Source organism: Capra hircus, chromosome 4, assembly GCF_001704415.2.
Source record: "Capra hircus breed San Clemente chromosome 4, ASM170441v1, whole genome shotgun sequence".
Classification (NCBI taxonomy): Eukaryota; Metazoa; Chordata; class Mammalia; order Artiodactyla; family Bovidae; genus Capra; species Capra hircus.
Genome location: NC_030811.1, coordinates 105061014 through 105080947, shown reverse-complemented (window position 1 = coordinate 105080947; position 19934 = coordinate 105061014). Strand labels below are relative to the sequence as shown.

The 19934-nt window shown below is 39.2% G+C and overlaps 1 protein-coding gene across 1 annotated transcript in view; it reads right to left on the bottom strand.

The window, feature by feature from the left end:
* COL28A1 (collagen type XXVIII alpha 1 chain) overlaps positions 1-19934 on the bottom strand; it is a 184047-nt gene that overhangs the window by 152245 nt on the left and 11868 nt on the right. The window contains exons 5-11 of the mRNA XM_005678961.3: positions 18583-18639; positions 16121-16174; positions 14085-14126; positions 9966-9992; positions 4757-4801; positions 2207-2251; positions 1155-1208 (exon numbers count right to left, since the gene is read on the bottom strand). Of these exons, the coding sequence (XP_005679018.1) occupies positions 1155-1208; positions 2207-2251; positions 4757-4801; positions 9966-9992; positions 14085-14126; positions 16121-16174; positions 18583-18639 (324 nt within the window). The remainder of the gene's footprint in view (positions 1-1154; positions 1209-2206; positions 2252-4756; positions 4802-9965; positions 9993-14084; positions 14127-16120; positions 16175-18582; positions 18640-19934) is intronic.

Here is a 19934-nt window from a genome sequence, read left to right as displayed (position 1 = left end):
TTCCCCAGAGGAAGCTTAAGCACATACCTGCTGAGAAGCTCATTCTGTTTTAATTTGCCAATTAAAACCGCCCTGGGAAATCACACATTGTCATTATCTCATTTAAAATGCTATGTGTGTCCTTCCCTTACCTCTCTCTGAAAAAAGAACATTCAAGTAGCCCACCGGCTCCCCACAAGTTAAATTTAAGAGCACCCTTAAAAGACTGGCTTCACCTAGGGTCCTCTGGGGACAGCATCGTCTCCTCTTATTACTACCATAAGTTCTATGGAACTCCAATCACTAACTCAAAATGTTTACTGGGTATTTACTGTATCTGAAATTTTCTAAGCATTTAGAAGAGTTAAAAAGGCACTAAAACGCCTGATTTCTGCAAATTAATGGTAACTCTCATTGGAAAACAGGATCTTATAAACTCGTCTTTTAAAGATCCCTCCTATCTCGTCTTTTGGTTCTATCTGACTTATTCAACTGCACCCTGGCTGTCTTGCCTGGTTATCTGTGGAATGACATTACAAGGCTGATACTGAGAGTTGAGATTGAAAGTGTTAGTTGCTCAGTCAAGTCCGACTCTTTGCAACCCCATGGAGCCCACCAGGCTCCTCTGTCCATGAAGGAGTGGGTAGCCATTCCCTTCAATCCCAACCCAGGGATTAAACCCTGGTCTCCTACATTGCAGGCAGATTCTTTACTATCTGAGCCACAGGGTTACACTCTTTCAATTAAAAAGCTTAATTTTTGTCAATATGAAAGTTATAAATCCCTTTCACTTATCAATTTTATACTGAGCTGACATTACCTGTGGGCAATAGAGTGATTTCAATTGTGTTATTTATTACTGCTTTTCAATTTCTAGTGAGTCATAAAATGACTAACTCACAGGAGTAAGACGGAAACTCTGCAGAAATTCTGGATAATGGTTACATTTAATAATGCCCCTTTGAGTAATATAATAATAATCAATGAAAAACTATGATACTAGCTTCCTACATAGACTTAAACATGATTCTGTGTGTGACATCTGGAGATTATTACGTTTTCCCAAAGATTCGTCCCCAAAGAATCCACAGACTCCTGCTTAATAAAAACATGTATCACCATACGTCAATAGGGGAAAGGCACTCTGCCTGTCTATAACCGATGAGTATGATTACCTTATTGCCTTGAAATCCCTTCGGGCCTGGATCCCCAGGAGGTCCAGCAATGCCCTGCTCCAGGATGAAAACGAAGAATTAGTTCTGCGTACAAAAGGCCAATGAGGAATGAATCATTCATAAGGGTCCCTAGAGATCCTGGAGTTGGAAGTCAAGACTGTCTGACTCAGAGTTAAGTGAAGGTTACACACATGGAGAAATGGGATGAGACAAAATTCCCTGTGTCAAACACACAGCTTCTAAAATAGTACCTAAAGCTGGGAGCAAATATTTATTGATGAGCTGTTCATTTCCTAAACCTGTGCTTCCACCGTTATTCCTGTGCAGGACCACTTTCTGGAAAGATTTTGATTAAACAGCTGTTAAAAATATGTATTAATATCTAAGGCATATAACTGAAAATTGGAGTGTCCAATGACCCTTTGATAATAATCAGTTACTGCCCTGCCCTGACACAATTCCAGACCAGAACAAAGAAGATGATGGTTAACAAGATGCCGTCTAGGAAATTGGGGTAAAGGTATAATTTTCAGTAGACTTTTTGAAATGCTGAAATTAGCACTTCACGCATACACACACTCCTCGCATTACAAGTTTAGACAAGGCAAGTCCCCAGACTGGAAAAAACTGATTCAAATCATTTTCTGGAAGAATCATTGCATGTTATTGAGCAGTGACTACTTATGATGGAACAATACAAATGCTGTAATTTAGATAAAATGCATAGCTTTCCCAGCAGCAGTGCAGACATAGGTACATTTTGTTTTCAATTGTTTTGACATTATGCTTTTATCTTCCTAGACTCTATTTTTTTTTTCTAACTTTTATTCTTTAGCTACTCACTAAGTAGACTCACCTGCTGGTAACTATCTTGAGGGAGCCTGGATTAGTTATTCAAAATATTAGAGCATCAGTTTTCAAGCTTTGTTTCACACTGTAATTACCTGGGAATCTTCTGACTGAATTGGTAGAGGGTACAAGTGGGCAAAGGGATTTAAAAAGCTTCCTAGATGATTCTAATACAGACTTAGATTTGGTTTTCACTCCCTTACCTGAATTCCTCTGGGTCCTTTTGGTCCATTTGGCCCTGGGGATCCCTGTGAAATAAAATTAGTAGTAAGATACTCTAAATATCTATTTAGTTTGCAGTGATCTTAGGCGGCAAAGAAGGGACTTTATTCTCAGTAATGGCCAGTCTTCCCAGCTCATCCAAACATCAGATTCATTGTTAACAAAATGATCCTTATTAACAAGCCACCTTGGGTTCCAGCTTTTCTTTAGTAAGAAAATCCATGAAACTACAATTTTTGATTAATTCTTTGCCTATATATATTTGACATTTTGATCAGAATTTTAAAAATGTATTTCTTAAGAATTCTTAGAAAGCAGTATACTTTGTGGAATACTGTATTCTTCCAACAAGGCAATATCAGTTAAATTAAGTGAGTTTCCGCAATGTATACATCACTCTCTTCCCCATCTTCAGGACATGGAACTTGGCAAAACAGAGTTTATACTCAATACTCTTCTAACAAAATATTTCAATATGTCTGTTAACTAGGAAGCCCTTTAAAGTTTCTTTCTATAAGAGTATAATCTAGTCTCTCTTTTCTCAAATTTCTTTTTTTATTACCAAAATGTAACCTATTTATAATATTTATACCATGACAGTTATAGAAAAAACTAAATTAATGGACAACAATCACACAGAGGCAACTGCTGTTAACATTTTAGGCATATTTTCACATAATATTGTTCCCAATAGATTTTTTTCTTTAAATAATTTGATCAAAATGTATATCCAATTTTATGTCCTACTTATCTGGTTTTCCATTTGATCAAAAATATTTTGCATGTCATTATAAACTCAGTAAATGGAATAATATCTAAGAATGTGAATCTATCATAATTATAATTACTCATTTCCCTAGTTTTGACGTTTAAGTTGTTTCCTATGATTTCTATTGTTAGCGATATTATAGTGAATATCTGTGTGTATAAATCTTTGTTCAACTTCTGATCTATCCCTAAGGATAATTTCCTAGAAGATGATGATTGGCAAAGAGCCTGTAAGCACATTTAAGGCTCTCTCTCACTCTCTCTTGTCTCTCTTATCTTTCCATATGGAAGGATAAAGGAACGTTTCCTCCATAAATGTGCTCCGATCTCCATTCTCACTACCTAAGCAGAGAGAATACATCTTCATTTTTTTTTTTTTACTTTATTTTACTTTACAATACTGTATTGGTTTAGAACCCCCATCAATACTGAGTATTATGTATTGCTTTATATTTTTAATATTTTATTGCTAAAATACTTTAATGTTTTAAATTTTACTTCTCTGACTGCTTATATGTTCATTTATTATCCATTTATATTTTCTGTTTTATGTATTTTCCTGTTCTTTGTACATTTTACATGTAAACTTACATGAACTCATCATGTCAAGGACACTACATTTCTTTGACTTTAGACATGCCTTTTTTCAGATGTTTACATCTCTGATATCGGAATACATTATACAATCAACCCCATCTTACATTTATAATTGTCAGTTCTTTTCTTCTTTCTAGCACTGAAAATAATAGGGCATTTAGCAATCCCTGGCATCTTAGTCAATGAACTACTTTAAATCTTTGTCAGCCATTTTTATTTCACATAGTTTTTCCAGTTATTGTTTAACTTTCATTTCTGTTCTGTGTGTCCCTTCTTCAGTTGTTTTCAAGTCCATGTCATCTCCCGTTTTCAGTTATTCTCTGAATACATTTTTCAGATTCACCTGTCCTTTAACTCTACAGTAGTTTAAAAGCGTTCAGAAAGTCTCAAGCTATTTAAAGCGTTTAGCTAACAAGCCAGGGTCACTATTTTCTCCTTTTCTTCTGACCTTCTGCCTCATTTTCTCTCCTGGACTCCTCCCATAATTAAAAGATGGACACTGAAACACTTTATTATGTTGGTGGCATGCTGTTAACAGTTAACAAAACTATTTACTTTCACTCTGTACTATTTTGGATCCTTTATCATGTTTCAAATACACTCTGTGTATTTCTGGTCCATTAAGGAACTCCTTAACATTTTAATATTGTCTTCAGTTTACATATTTTATTCATATTTATTTTCTAATGAAAGGTAAATAACTACTTAGTTATCTGTGGTTGGCTGCATTTTCAGTTTCAAACCCCCTATCTATGTCTAGCTCTTTCCTATTATTGAAAAGTAGCTCATTAACGTATTTCATAGAGTTCTTCATTCTGTTTTGGAAGGTGCTTGTTCTCAGGGTTTAATTTACATCTGGAAAACTATTCCACTTTGATCCAGTTGGATCTTAAACTGACTTTGCCAGTTAAGTTACTCTTTCACCATTAACATTTAGTGGGCCTGGTCCCAAAGGTTAGGGTGCCGCAGAGGCGTGTGAGGGCTCCATTAACTAAAGTTAGGGGTGGCTTTGTTTTCGGCTTCATGTTTCACAGATGTGAAAATTGAACGGTGACTCTCTAATTCCAGTAGTGAGAGCAACATTATGCTTCCCAGGATTTCCTCTTAAGGAAACTCAGCCCCAAAGAGATCACAGCTGTTAGCATTTTAAAAAGCATGTTCCTTACTTTGTCACCCTTTATGCCGGGTTTACCACATTCTCCACGTTCACCCTGAAAAATAAATACACAAGACAAAGAAGACGGTCATTCAGTGTTAGGATTCTTTTTATAAGATTCCCAGCAGAATCTTATGACATTAGCAGTCTGATGAATTAAACACAATTTTATCCTCAATACTGTGGGTTGTTTGCATATTGAACTCTGAAAAATTTTATCCTTGAGTCATTCCTAACTTAACAGAATCAAATTAGTAATACCACCTAATGAGGCTTCCCATTTTTGAGACATGGATGAAATTAAGAGGAAAGAAACTAAGGCTTAATAAGCATCTACGATATAGTGTATGCCCTTTGCGTATATGTGATTTAATTGAATCCACATTACAGCCCAGTGAGATCAGTTTTGCCATTCCTTTTTTTTTTTTTTGCAATTTGGTCCTTAGATGTCTTTTTTTATTGACGTATAGTAGACTTGCAATATTAGATTAGTTTCAATTGTACAAGATAGTGACTCAACATTTTTATAGATTACACACCATCCAAAGTTATTCTAAAATATTGACTATATTCCTTGTGCTGGATATTACATCCATGTGACTTATTTATTTTATAACTGGCAGTTTGTACCTCCTAATCCCCTTCACTTTCATCTTATTTTATACGTGAGGAAATTGAGGCTCAATAAGATAACTTCACTCCATCAATGAGCTAGTAAAGAGCAGTCAAGGTCTGAAACCAGGTCTACTCAGAGTCAGAGACCTTGTTCTTTCCACAACACCGCATGCTCTGGCCTGAGCACCAACTTTGATCAATTAGTAGCGTTTGCCTAGAAATCTGTGAGGAAGAGGTTCTGAGAGCATGTTCTGACTTGACAGAGAAGGGAGCCACGATGAATGAGCAAGGTCTGCAGTGAGAGAGAGGGTCAGGCGTGGCGGCAAGCGTGCTGTGTATTTTCCATCACCTCAGCCTACGGTCCTGCCTCTCCTGGAATATTAATGGGGGAAAAATTAACCTTTAAATGATGCTTTACTGTTTATTATTAGCGTTATTTTATAGACACTATCTCAGTTAATCTGACATCGATGTAAATCATTTAAATCACTGATGTAAATCTTTAATCATTTAATGATGTAAATCACGTCTGAGGTAGATAGTATTAGCTCAGTCTCACAGAACGAAAATTTGTGATTTAAATGTGACTTGCTCAGATAGAATGAGAACTGGGGCCTCTGAATACTAATCCATTTTATCAGACTTCTAAGACTTCTAATAATTAGTATTTCAAAGTAACAAAGTCAATTAGAAAAACAACTAAAGTTCGAATTTTCAGAGTGTGTTCACATATATATTTGTTTGTTCTGAGCCTCCAAGCAATTCATATTTTTAAGAGAAGGCAGTTCTGTTGGGGAGGGTAGATGATTTACATCAACGTCCATGCCAGCCAGTGACTCTTAATCCAGTGCCGTCACTACGAGTTTCTATTTCTGCTGCTGTTCTATTATCTCTGTGCTGCTCTAGACCGTGCGTCTTGAACCACTAATACACAATGACGTAAGTAACTTATGTTAGCACGAACGTCACTGCCCTGCTTCCTTCATTAAGGAAATCTTGCTATGAAAAATGTCAGCTAAGCTAAACAGGACGTTTAGTGATACAGTGGATTTATACTCTGCTGCAAGCTTCAGCTCCACACAAAATAGCAACAGTTTGCAGACTGACAGCCAACCTGCCGACCACACTTTGCTCTAAGAAGGGAAATGATAATTGTGACCACCAATTATGGATGCAGAGTGGGTGCCAAAATGTCTTGATGTTATTGCTGATCCCCTCAACAGCCTTGCAAGGCATATATGTCTCCATTCATCACAAGGAAAATGAGGCTCAGACAGATTAAGCAGCTTGTTCATGACCACAATCTTGAGTCTGTTAGACACCAAGTCTGTGTTCTTCCTCAGCCACCCAGAGCTGAACAGGGCATGGTCTGCAAGTTACTCTTCACTAACCTGACATTCTGCCTGGGGTCCTGCCTGGGATATTGCTGGCATCTGCAGCAGGCAAGAGGAAGGTACAATTTTTAGATCCAACTATGCCTCTATTCAGAAGCAATCTGTCCTCTCTCCCCATCATATTGTGAGTCAGCCTGACCCAGGAAAAACTGAGCTTTCCCTGAAAACAAGCTGAACCTTTATTTCTCAATGCAAATGGAAAATCACTCTTGAAGAATCAATTAGAAAGCAATTAATTTATTGTTGTGGAGTAAAATGAATGGAAATAAATATGAGTGGAAATAAAATGAGCCAACCACCAAAATATAAAACAGAAAAGTACTGTAAATATGCTCAAAATTCTTTGGTGGGCTCAGTAATCCCTGTGGAATGGTCACAGTTACAAAGTTCCTGAGAGCAAGCACTTCAGAAAACTCTGAACAGATTAGCTCTGTTCCCAGCCTCTAATTTCTGATGCCACTTCTGGTGAAATTCTGGCTTGAATGTGGATAGTTCAGGGTCCTTTCACTCTGATATCTTGTGTTTTCCAAACAAGGGCCCCTTCAGTAAACTTATTGTTCTCCAGAAGTTTAAGTGAATCTTTTAAATATATATATACAGAGAGTTTCCTGGTGTTGATAATTAACATATTGTATAAATCAAGATGGCACCATGGAGAATTTTCTTCGGCTCTATGTATTTGGGACAATTTAGTTAGTGTTGCTCACTCAGTCATATCTGACTCTTTCTGACCCCATGAACTGTAACCCGCCAGGTTCCTCTGTCCATGGGATTTTCCAGGCGAGAATACTGGAGTGGGTTGCCAGTTCCTATTCCAGGGGATCTTCCCAACCCGGGTATCCAACCCACATTTCTTGCACCTCCTGCATTGGCAGACAGGTTCTTTATCATCTGAGCCACCAGGGAAGCCCATTTAGCACAATTATTTACAATCATGAAACTTTCTTAACTTTCCCATACTTTCATCTGTTCCCTGTCTCTTTATAATAGAACCATATATTTATAGACCAGCTAATAATTTACAGTACATTTTCACATCCATTATTCTATCTCACTTTCCAACCACCCTGTAAATTGTTTGTTTAGTCATAAGCCATGCCTGACTCTTTTGAAACCCCATGGACTGTAGCCTACCAGACTCCTCTGTCCATGGGATTTCCCAGGCAATAATAGTGGAGCGGCTTGCCATGTCCTCCAGGAGTTCTTCCTGACTCAGGAATTGAACCCACATCCCCTGCATTGGCAGGTGGATTTTTTTTTTTTACCACTGAACCACCGAGAAAGCCTGATAAATTGAGGAGGCCTGCATTGATCCAGTTCTTTACAGATGAAGAAACAGACATTCTAAGATATTGAGTTGTCCATGTTCCTACGGCCAAGTACAGAATCATGGCATTTCTTGCACTCTTCCCCTTTAAGACCTAACATTTCCAGTTTAGGAATATATTTATTTGCTTGTATGTAGGTTTAACTCTAATGTTTACAAGGGCCCTGGGGCAAGAGTGCAAGCAGAGGCCCACATACCATATATCTAAGTAGCTGAAAGTTACAAGTCAAGCTAATAAACTAGTACTGTTTTAACTTCCTTTCTTGACAAATGAACCTACAAAAGGAGTAAAAAGTTAAAGGAGTTTTGGAATTCCTCAGAGGTCCTGTGGCAGACCTTTGCAACCGACCTACAGCCCAGCTCCCACCTCACTTCCCATCTCCAGCTCCTTCCACAGCAAAAGAATCTATGGGTGTGTGTCTGTGAAGGTGCCCCTAGCAGCATAACAAAGCCCCCTCCCTGGCCCCTCCTGCCCCAGCAAAGCTTCCATTTGGTTTCCCTCAGGGCTAGGAAGACGATGGACATGGGAGAGAGGTTTGTGTGAGCCTTTGAAGCGGGCTCAAGCCATTTGGCAGGGTCTTCTAGGGTGTTAGTACCCAAAGGATGATCCAGGAGAAGGGGCCATGGGCCTCTCACCCTGCAGACTCCTGGCTCCATCATGAGTGAAGAGGTCGGAGGGGACCCAGAACAGGACCCTGTAATGCAGGCCTTGGACTTCCCTGGTGACTCAGATGGTCAAGAACCTACCTGCAATGTGGGCACCCAGGTTCAATCCTTGGATCGGCAAGATCCCCTGGCTACAGAAGATCCCCTGGCTACCCACTCTAGTATCCTTGCCTGGAGAATTCCTTGAACAAAGGAGCCTGGTGGGCAATAGTCATGGGGTCGCAGAGAGTCAGACACGACTGAGCAACTAACACTTTCACTTGCCCAGGTCTGAGGGTTTTAGGACAGAATGAATGATAGCGACATGTTCTGATTTTAAATAGCTTATCTGACCATAGAGAGCATATAATAATAGCAGCATAAACTTAGGAATGAACAACTGAACACTCTCAAAGATTCCTGAACTCTAGTCTAACACATTCATTTCTTTTGAATCAGTTTGATGTCATAATTTGTAATTTTCAAATAATCATAAAATAACAACTCATAACCTTTGTTTGTCAAATTCACTTCTCCTGCAAGTTCTACCTAAATGATTGACTAAATGAAATAAGTAGTTCTTTACTGCTTAAGCAGGATGACCCATCCTCTTTCCCCCAGTAGACGGTCTTATGTCTACGTTTCATGGGAAGCTAAGTGCCAGGGGACTAGCCTAATTGCAGTATTGCTGTATTCTTTTGTATATAGAAACTTTTGGGCTGGATCCTTGTGATGCATGGCTGTAAAAGTCAGGATTCTGTATTAAAAACAATTCATATTTGCAGGACTAAGAGAGACTAAATTCTGATCTCAGGAATCTTGGGCCACCTTCTATTCTTTATAGCATATACCCATATCTTAAGTTCTATTATTATTTTATGTTAACAGAGTTTAAAATGTACTTAGAAATTTGAGAATCCAGACTTCCAAAAATAAGGTAAAATAACTTTTATTAAGTATTTAAACGGGCTTCCCTAGTAGCACAGACAGTAGCTGCTTGCAATACAGGAGTCCCAGGTTCGCTCCCTGGGTTGGGAAGATCCCCTGGAGAAGGAAATGGCAACCCACTCCAGTATTCTTGCCTGGAGAATCCCATGGATGGAGGAGCCTGGTGGGCTACAGTTCATGGAGTTACAAAGAGTCCAACATGACTAAGTGACTAACACATATACATGAGTATATAAATAGTTACATTTCTATTTTTCTTTATAAAATTCTATTTGTTGTTACCAACTTACCTTCTCACCCTTGTACCCAGGGATTCCCTAATTAAAACAGAAAAGTAGAATACGATATTAGAAGGCATAGTTGGAGGAAGTATCTGATGTTTTTCATTTATAAAGTATAACAAAGCACATTTGTACAGTCTTGGAAAGTAAGACCATGTAAAGATAAGCTCGTTCACTTATCTTTGCTCTTAGGGAATGTGCATATAGTAGAGGGAAGAAAAGAACCCATGTTTCCTTTTATTATATTCTATTCTTAGTTCCACATATTTTTTTTCAAACCCAATTTCTTACCCTTTGGCCCAAAGCTAAAGGAGAGACTATATACACTGAAACTCACTGTAGCAGTGACAACCTATAACACTCCTTTCAAAATTGTTATATTGACTTTTAAACTATGAACTCTCACAGCTGAGGATGTTCCATGGAGACTGTTAGAGAAACTGGCTTTGAAAACGAGCTGAGAGAATGACCTTTAAAATGCCCGTAAATACTTATATCCATTCAGGTCCTCCTTTCAAATTCGATCTTGAATATAGAGCATCAAGGAAATGAATGGTTCCTTTATCAACCCTGGTGAGACAGTGACCTTTAAGTTACTATATTTTATCCCACGCTAAATAAGGGGCCGGCAATTCTGCAGCTCTTGTGTGTCACTCTTGGGAACGCTGCACAGCCTTCTCCGTTGTGTCACTGCCCACAGTCCTTTAAGTAGCACGATACTGAATTTTAACCTGATTGGGAAATTACCAGCTTTAAGCAACACCAAGTCTTTAACTGGATCGAGTGTCTTTTTCACACAACTATAGTTTCCAAGTGTAAAAATAGAATTGTAAGATATATTTTTAAGTGAGCTGGAGAAACCAGTGGAATAAACAGGATGTGAGTGTAGTTACGTGTGAATCAGAGTACAAAATTTTGTTGTGTAGGACTTTTTTTTACAAAAGATAAAAAGGAAAACTTTAGGAAACAAATAACACTTCTCTCCAAATGTGCAGTCACTGAGAAATTGAAGAGTGAAACTAGTAAAAAGAAGGAAATGTTACGGTACAATTTAATCCATGTTGGAAACACTTACCCACGTAAATGGTTTAAGGTTTAGTATAGTGCTTAAAGTTGAAGGCCATAGTTAAACTGGTGTTCTTTATAAAAACAATTCATGTTTGCAGCACTAAAAAAAAGCTGGACTTCCTATCTCAGGAATCCTGGGTGATCTGCATTCCCTCTAACCCACCATCATATTTAAAATCCTGTCATTATTTTATGTTCAGAAATGTGAGATTGTATTTAGGAAGGAGCCAATACAGTTTACAAAAATAAAGGAATGTTATTTTTTTATAGCATAATTTTTTTCCTGTTTTATTTTCTTCCTTTTTCGTTTGTTTGTTTTCTTTTTAGTTTTTTCCCTGAGATCTCTGGTTTTACTTACTAGTTTTAAAATACTCAAATTTAAGACAGTCAACACTGTGCTCATTGGTCTCTGCAAAATTTGTTTCTGACTTTCCTATTTCTATTAACGGTACCATCATATTTCAAATCATACAGAAATCAAAAGTTTATAATCATCTTTTCTCTCTACTTACCCCTTCCATTCTTTTAATCCAACGAATTAAAATTCTCCAACAGCTTCCAGGGCACTTGGTTTCATACAGAGCTTCTTGTTTTTTGGTAATTACACCTATGTGTATAATCAATGTTGTTTTGGTTTTTTTTTTTTTGGCCACACCACAGGAACTTTTCTTGGCCAGGGATCGAACACATGCCTCATGCAATGGAAGTACAGAGTCTCCACCACGGGACCTGCATGTAGGTCCCAGGGCCCTTAGTTACAAATCAAGGCCCATGCAATCCAGCCCCTGCCTACCTCCCAGCCTCATCTCCTACCCCCACTCTTCCTCAAGCTCTGGCTCTCTTCCCATTTCCTGCGCCCACCAAGCTTCTTCCGCCTTGGTGCCTTTGTACCTACTGCTCTTTCTGCCTAGGAGCCCATGTGACCTTGTTTTGTTTTCATCACCAACTCAATGGACATGAGTTTGAGCACGCTGCAGGAGTTGGTGATGGACAGGGAGGCCTGGTGTGCTGCAGTCCATGTGGTCACAAAGAGTCAGACGTGACTAAGTGACCTAACGGAACCTTCTCACTGACTGGAATTCTTATTCACTGATTCACCTATTGATTGCCTCCTGCTGCGTGAACACTTCGTGAAACATGGTCTCTTTACCTTGCTCACCTCCCTTTCCCCGGCATGCAATATAGGGCCCAGCACATAGCAAGTGCTCAGTAAATCTTGCTGACCAGCTGAGGCAGAGTGAGTCACCACATCCCTGCATTTCTGCACCTTCGTGGTTCTCACAGTGTTCCCCTCCTTTCTGTTTTGTCATCACTGTAGCTCAGTTCTGTCCAATATAACGTGAGCCACATATCATTTTCAATTCCTTCATAGCCACTTAAAAAATGTAAGAATTAACAGGTGAAATTAATTTTTAATCATATGTTTTATGTCTCCTAACAGGTCAAAATTCTGTCATTTTAACACATGATCAATATTAAAAAATTATCAGTGAGATATTTTGTGGTTTTTTTTTTTTTGATACTGAGTCATCTACAGTCCATGGGGTTGCAAAGAGTCGGACACAACTGAGCAACTTCACTTCATTTCACTTCATCAAAATCCAGTGTGCAGTCCGTTCCACCAGCACGCCACCCCTCCGGCCTGCCTGTCCTGACCGCCAGTTGAGCAGATGTGGCCAGAGGCTCACATTGGCCAGAGCAGCTCTGGCTAATTAATGTCCCTGTTACTTCTCATGCAGCCTGTAGCAACAGACCTCTTCAAAGTACACTCTCTGCTTATCCCCACTTCAGTTTTGCTTTCAGAGCCAGGCCCAATTAATCCAAAACCACAGCTCTGGGGCCATGCGCCTCATCTAAAATCTCAAGGGGAGTCCATCACCCAGCAAAGCCCAGCCTTCCAGGCATCAGGGGCCAGCCACTCGGCCCCTCAGGCTGTATCTGCCAGCACTCCTCCCGAGGCCCCATTTTACCATTCCTCACTCTCTGTCCTCCCCTTGGTTGCTGCTCACAGCGCTCTCCAGCTGCAATGCCTGCCCCTCCACCTTCCAGTCCATCTTGATCTGACCTGTCCCTTCACTCTTCACTTGTGAGGGCTCATCCCATAGAACCCACTCTGACAGCTCTAGTCTTCTCTGAATGCCCTTTATACATAATATTTGACACATGAAATTTTCATACTGTTTTGACATTCTGCTTCATATTATAGCTGTTTTAGCTCTCCTCTGAGATAATGGATGTTCCTGAAAATAAGTACTTTGTCTTAATTTTATTTTCACTAACAGTATGCTTTATACATAGAACACACCTAAAATGAAGTCTTTCCTGAATGAATAACACAAATTTCTGAAGGAATTTCCATTGAGCTTATCAAGCTTTCTATCAGATTTTCCATGACATTGATGACAAACGCCAAGAGAAGTGTTTTTTAAACCTCTGGGTCTGGGTCCTGGGCTTTTTCATCCAAGGGGATAAGCTGAGAGAGAAACATAATACAGCTTCCTTTCAAGTTCCTGTATACCTCTCTGCTATTTGCTACACCACTGCAGTTCTCCAGGAAAATGCAAAAGAAGAAATGTATTGTAATTATTTCTCAGTCGTTCAGTCTCTGACATCATCTAATTTTAGGGATGATAAATCAACCAGAATGATCTCTTCTTTTGCCTGTAGAATTGGATTTACAAAACCATAGTTGAGATGATGTCATTCCTAGGCTCCCCGGATCTTTAAATTAATCTTTTAATTTTTTATAAAAAGCACAAGAAGCAGAGCAAAATATTTTTCTCATTTGAGCCTTTCACAAATCTCAACCTGAGCATCAAGGGGCGTCATGTGGTGGAGCACTCCGTCCCGTCCTCACTCCTTTTGGACAGAGTATTTTCTCCTCACATTTCAGCTTCTGAGATCATAATCTGTCTGATTGCCTGTCTGAGCCATCCAGAGCACAGGTAGACAGACATAAATCATTTTTGCACTTGCACTGCAGGGGTCAAAATGATCCATTACCGAATCTTAGCATCCTGGGATTACTTTCTTAGGAAGGCATTTCAGTCAAGTACATACCCCTGGGCCTCTTTCTCCAGGTTCCCCTTTTTGAGCATCACCCTGTGACAAGAAAAAATTCAGTCAAAATTCCACAGCCCTGCAGAGCAAGTGATTGCTCAATAAAATGCGCTCCTCAGAATTCCCAGATTAATAGGTCAACCCGGTGGGAAAAGTATCTTTGACCTTGACCACTGACTGACAATTCTCACCATGCAGTCTAAGGACGAAAACAGCAGTTCAGATAGCCTTTGCCCTTTGAAGTGAAGCCAGATGTATAGGGTGCAGAATGCAGGTGTGTTTTCACAGCTCAGGCCGAGACTCGCATGCTGGTTTAACAACACGGCCGTTGTTCTCAAATAGACCATTGTGGCCTCTCTCAGAGCCAGCCACTCTGGCTTTTCTCCAAGGGGCTTTGGAATGTTTTCCAAAATGTCCTTAAGAGTGATTGCTTGATTTCAGCAAGACTTAGGAAAATATATTATGTGGCACACAATTACAAGCCAAATAAATGAAATGTTCACAAAGACTTACAACAGGTATTTAACAAAACAAAAAGAAGACGTGATGGCATTAGTTCAGATCCGTAGAAAGTGGGTGAGTGTAGGGGTGTGAGTGTGACTTTGTGTGTGTTGTAAAGCCACCCAAGAATACTTTACGTTCCCTCTCTTTGGCAAGCAGGCAATTTGCAAAATGCTTTCATGCTTCTAACTTATATTTTTCATTAACTCCTTAAACCTATTCTCAGGAATGGAGTTATTGGGATTAAAATTTTGAATATTTGAATGCTTCTTATGTAGTGCCTAATTGCTTCCCAAAATGTTTGTGTTTGTGCCAAGTTACCCTTGCAATGAAAAAGAAAGTAGTTTCACCACCATATTGCTAGTTATTATTGTTTTAATATTGCTATGTTAGTTACTTTAAGAAACTTTTTAAAATTTAAAATACAGAAAAAACAGTGTGAACTAGATATGAACTATGTGAACTTCCCTCCACCGCCCCCTCCAAAATGCCCCAAGAGCCTTGGAGTCCAAAGTTTCTAAAATGTGAATAATTAGTATTAAAGGGCTCCTCATTGTCAGTCTTTAAATTTCATCCATTATCCAGTGAAATTAGACATTTTTCTATTTCTTTATTCACTGGAGTTTTTTCCTCTCTTGAAAACTGTTTGTGTCTTTTGACCATTTAATTATTCATTTCTCACCTATTTTTATAAAGTTGTTATGCATTATGGCAGGGCTTCCCAGGTGGTGCTTGTGGTAAAGAATCCTCCTGCCAATGCAGGAGACTAAGAGACACGGGTTCGATTCCTGGGTCAGGAAGATCCCCTAGAGAAGGAAATGGCAACCCACTCCAGTATTCTTGCCTGGAGAATCCCATGAACAGAGGAGCCTGGTAGGCTACAGTTCATAGGGTCACAAAGAGTCAGACACACCTGAAGTGACTTAGGACATCAGACGGATGTGTTATAGCAATTACCTCAATGTCCATTGTATTTTACATAAACATTTCCATATATGTCTTCCTCTTTAATTATTGTTTTTCATTGAATACAATTTTTCTTTAAATTTTCACATGGTTACACTTGTTAATCTGTCTCCTGGGATATATAATTTGATATAATTTTTTAAATCAAAGATTTGCTTTTTTGGATGGCACACAAAGAAAAGAATTAAGGAATTCATAAAGGAGTTTTAATTCTTAAAACTCAAGTGCCAACCACAATGTGTTTTGGAATATGTATTAATGATTCATGAAACGTTGTAGTATTCAGTTTAGGCCACCATTATTTAAGAATGAGTTTCTCTTTATTCAGCTCCCTAGGTTTCCTGAATCTATTGACCGAAATGGCCATATGCTTCTCTGAATTTGTAAATATAAGCTTATACAAGCCAGACAGATAATGCAGGAGGCAAACAGCCTGTATTCTTCACAGGAATCATCAGATTTTTTTTGGCATAGGCATAAAGTACAATGCTTTGTTTTCTTAATTTTTGTTCTTTAAGTAGAACTAGAAGGAGTACATTGCTTTAAAGAAAAGCTGTTTAGTCATTTACCGTGTTTCCTTTTGGTCCTCGCTCACCTTTGATACCTGGGTTTCCATGCGTACCCTGAAGGCAAAGGGGAAAAAGATTATATGGAACAGCCATTCTATTCGTTTCCTACACCTTACAGTAATTTCTTATCAGCTTCATCCCATAAAATGAGAGAAGATTATAAAAACAAAACGTTGCCTACCAAGCAAAGATTCAACTCTGCTTTCCCTTACTACACACCAGGAAGATGGCAGTCTCTAATAGGCAGATTCTCTAGATTTGCTCAAAAAAAGATAATGTCTCTCTCTCCCTGATATCCAAGGGAGAGTTTCAAAAGATAGGATAAAAGAGTTCTTCAGATTTGTTCCAGAAAGGCATTTTATTTTCCTGTTCTCAAATCACCAAAAATCTCACTCTTCTGTGAACCAGTTTTGGGAACACTCAATAAATGCCAAATGACATAGTTCTATGACTGTGGACTGACAGGCCACAGTCTAGAGGGTTCCAAAGAGTCAGACACAGCTGAGTGACTATGCACACATGTACACATATGGCTATCCCTATAAAAACATGGTACAGTAATCTCTTCTAACACTATTGAGTGACTGAAATTGTCAGATTAGCTTAGCAATCGTAAGTTTTCTGTTTATTCTAAAACATGATTGAATATCCCAAGCAAACCTTTCCTGCCCATTTCTTGGTGTAACAAGTATAAACTAAGACTGCATAGGAAGGAGAAGTTAAACCTCTACTCTGACCAAAATCAGATTCTACTGACTGCCACATTTTCGTGTGATGTATCTAGTGTATATTTTGAAGAAAAAAATTAAGACAAACGTTCTCTCTTTCTGATGCCTTGATTGGTAGAATGATTTGAAAATGTATAGGTTTTAGACCCAAGACTCAGAAGAAAATGTGTCCGAGTCTAAGAAATTCACTGTGCACATTTCCCTCCTTGCCCCCAAATGCAAGCATCAGTTCAAAAACATTATTCATGCATTTTTGTGAAATGTCTCCTCTGGGCTCTTGACTGCTAAAGTTTGAAATCACAGAAGAAAATGAAAAACTGAAGGGGCATCATCAATTCAGTTCCGTCGCTCAGTCGTGTCTGACTCTTCGCAACCCCATGAATCGCAGCACACCAGGCCTCCCTGTCCATCACCATCTCCCAGAGTTCACTCAGACTCACGTCCATCGAGTCTGTGATGCCATCCAGCCATCTCATCCTCGGTCGTCCCCTTCTCCTCCTGCCCTCAATCCCTCCCAGCATCAGAGTCTTTTCCAATGAGTCAACTCTTCACATGAGGTGGCCAAAGTATTGGAGTTTCAGCTTTAGCATCACTCCCTCCAAAGAAATCCCAGGGCTGATCTCCTTCAGAATGGACTGGTTGGATCTCCTTGCAGTCCAAGGGACCCTCAAGAGTCTTCTCGAACATCACAGTTCAAATGCATCAATTTTTCAGCGCTCAGCCTTCTTCACAGTCCAACTCTCACATCCATACATGACCACAGGAAAAACCATGGCCTTGACTAGACGGACCTTAGTCAGCAAAGTAATGTCTCTGCTTTTCAATATGCTACCTAGGTTGGTCATAACTTTCCTTCCAAGGAGTAAGCGTCTTAATTTCATGGCTGCAGTCACCATCTGCAGCGATTTTGGAGCCCAAAAAAACAAAGTCTGACACTGTTTCCACTGTTTCCCCATCTATTTCCCATGAAGTGATGGGACCAGATGCCGTGATCCTCGTTTTCTGAATGCTGAGCTTTAAGCCGACTCTTTCGCTCTTGTGTCTAAAAGCGTGTGTTAGAGGAATGTCTAGCATTTCCAGTCATTGTGATGTCGTTTCCAGCACCTTCCCAGAACAGACATGGCACCTACCAGGTATTAGGGCAGAATATAAGGGAAGCGCGTGTCTTTGGGGATTATCATTTCAAGTGCTGAACCATGTTAGCAAATCCTGCCATTTATCTCCAGTTGCCAAGTGGTGTCTTCCATTTCACACAATTCACTAACATCTAGAGCTCCCTAACAAGCTTCCTCCCCACTAGGCATTTTTGGGGTTGCTCTTGGTTAACTGTGAAGACACAGTTAACTTCTGGAGCAGTCACTTGTTTGTAGTTGGAAGTAGGACGAAGCTTTGCCTAGCTCACTGAGGACCTATATGAACCCTTTCTCTATATTTTCACTTCAGTATTGAGAAACTCTGGCTTAAATTGTCGCATCAGAAGAGATGCTGAAATATCCTTTGTGGGAAGAACATCTGATTTTAAGGCAAATCTGCCCTCAGTTCAGGTCAGTAAAATCCCAAGCTTATTTCTTAGGACAGAATGTATCCCTTTAGGAATAAAAGAAAGACACAACATTTCCGTTTTTGCTGCAATTTGCTTTTCAACAGCACAAAGGAGCCCAGTGTTTTCAGGATAGAGTATCATGGCTAGGACTTCCTGAGCTGACCCTAAGTTCAAAGCAGAAATATACTCACAGGAGGCCCTGGATCGCCGGGATCCCCCTTCTCACATTCACAAATCTTGCGTTCACACTAAATCAACAATGAAACACAACGTTAACACACAGTGAAATACAGCATATTAAATCTCATTCAACATATAATGAAATGGAGCACTCCCTTGAAGAAACTTTACCTTGAAAATTTATGGAGCTTTTGCTCTCTCTGTTAAATTCTTCTAAGAAAACTCTGAGCTAGGATGAGCCAGCTAATAAAGTATTAAATGTTGGCATGGTTAAATAAAATAGACCTCCATTAAAAATGGATGTATTAATATAACATCTACTTGTAAGTTAAAACGAGAAAACAAACATTTTCGGTGGACTTGGAATTTCTGCTATTTTTCTTCTGTATAACACATCCAGGTTCAATAAAATACAAATATCAAATACTGCTTTACTCAACAAAGGAAAAATTTTTTATTTAAACCATAGTTTATCAATTCTGAAATGCATCTTTTTTCTTATTTTCACATCTTTGAAATCAGAAGAAGTATTCTATGAGTCAGGCTTGACCAGGATGAAACGGATGTTTTCTGCACATGCCCTCCCACTCTTCCAGAATGAGATGGAAGAAAACTCCAAAGGCACAACCAGAGCACTTGAAGAAATGCCGTGTCATCTATACTTTGTGTGGCACAGGGGCCAGTATTGTGTGCAAAAGCCAGGGCAGCAATGACTCTGAGACAGAAAGTGATTCAGAAGATTTCGACTCTGAATGCAAAGAAGTTGCAGAAATAACCAATTTTGTTTGCTTATATTTTCTCTCTTAAGTATGCGCAAAAGTGATACAGGATTTAAAAATCTATATCTAAGTACATCTAAAAGGACTCTTGCCTTAAGTACAAAATTAAAAGTTGTGACTCATAAGAAGGCACTGTATCATATTTTAAGTGGCAGAGAGCTTTTTAAAAATCTCTCTAAACGGCACATAAAATAGTGATGTATCTGACCATGTATGGTTCAGTGAAGCATGGTTCTCTACAAGCTTTGGTTGGCTCCAAAGTATTTTATGTGATACTACTTATAAGTGTCCTCATGTTAAAGAAGCAATTTCTCGAACGATGTTCAGATGTTCTAAACCCTCTACGCAGAAATATACGTCCAGTACAGCAGTCCTCAGCAAGCTGATGATCATCAATTGTGCTGAGTACTGTCCAACCAATATTGGCCAGCTTCCTTCACCAATTGATCTGGTGGGCACCATCAGGGAGGAGAATGAGCTTAGTCAGTCATCAGGCAGCAGGGGTGACTCTGAGCCCTGTCCATTAGCCAGGAACACTACTTCATCCTGGCCAACTCAAGGCATACTAGAGTGGAGGACCCTCA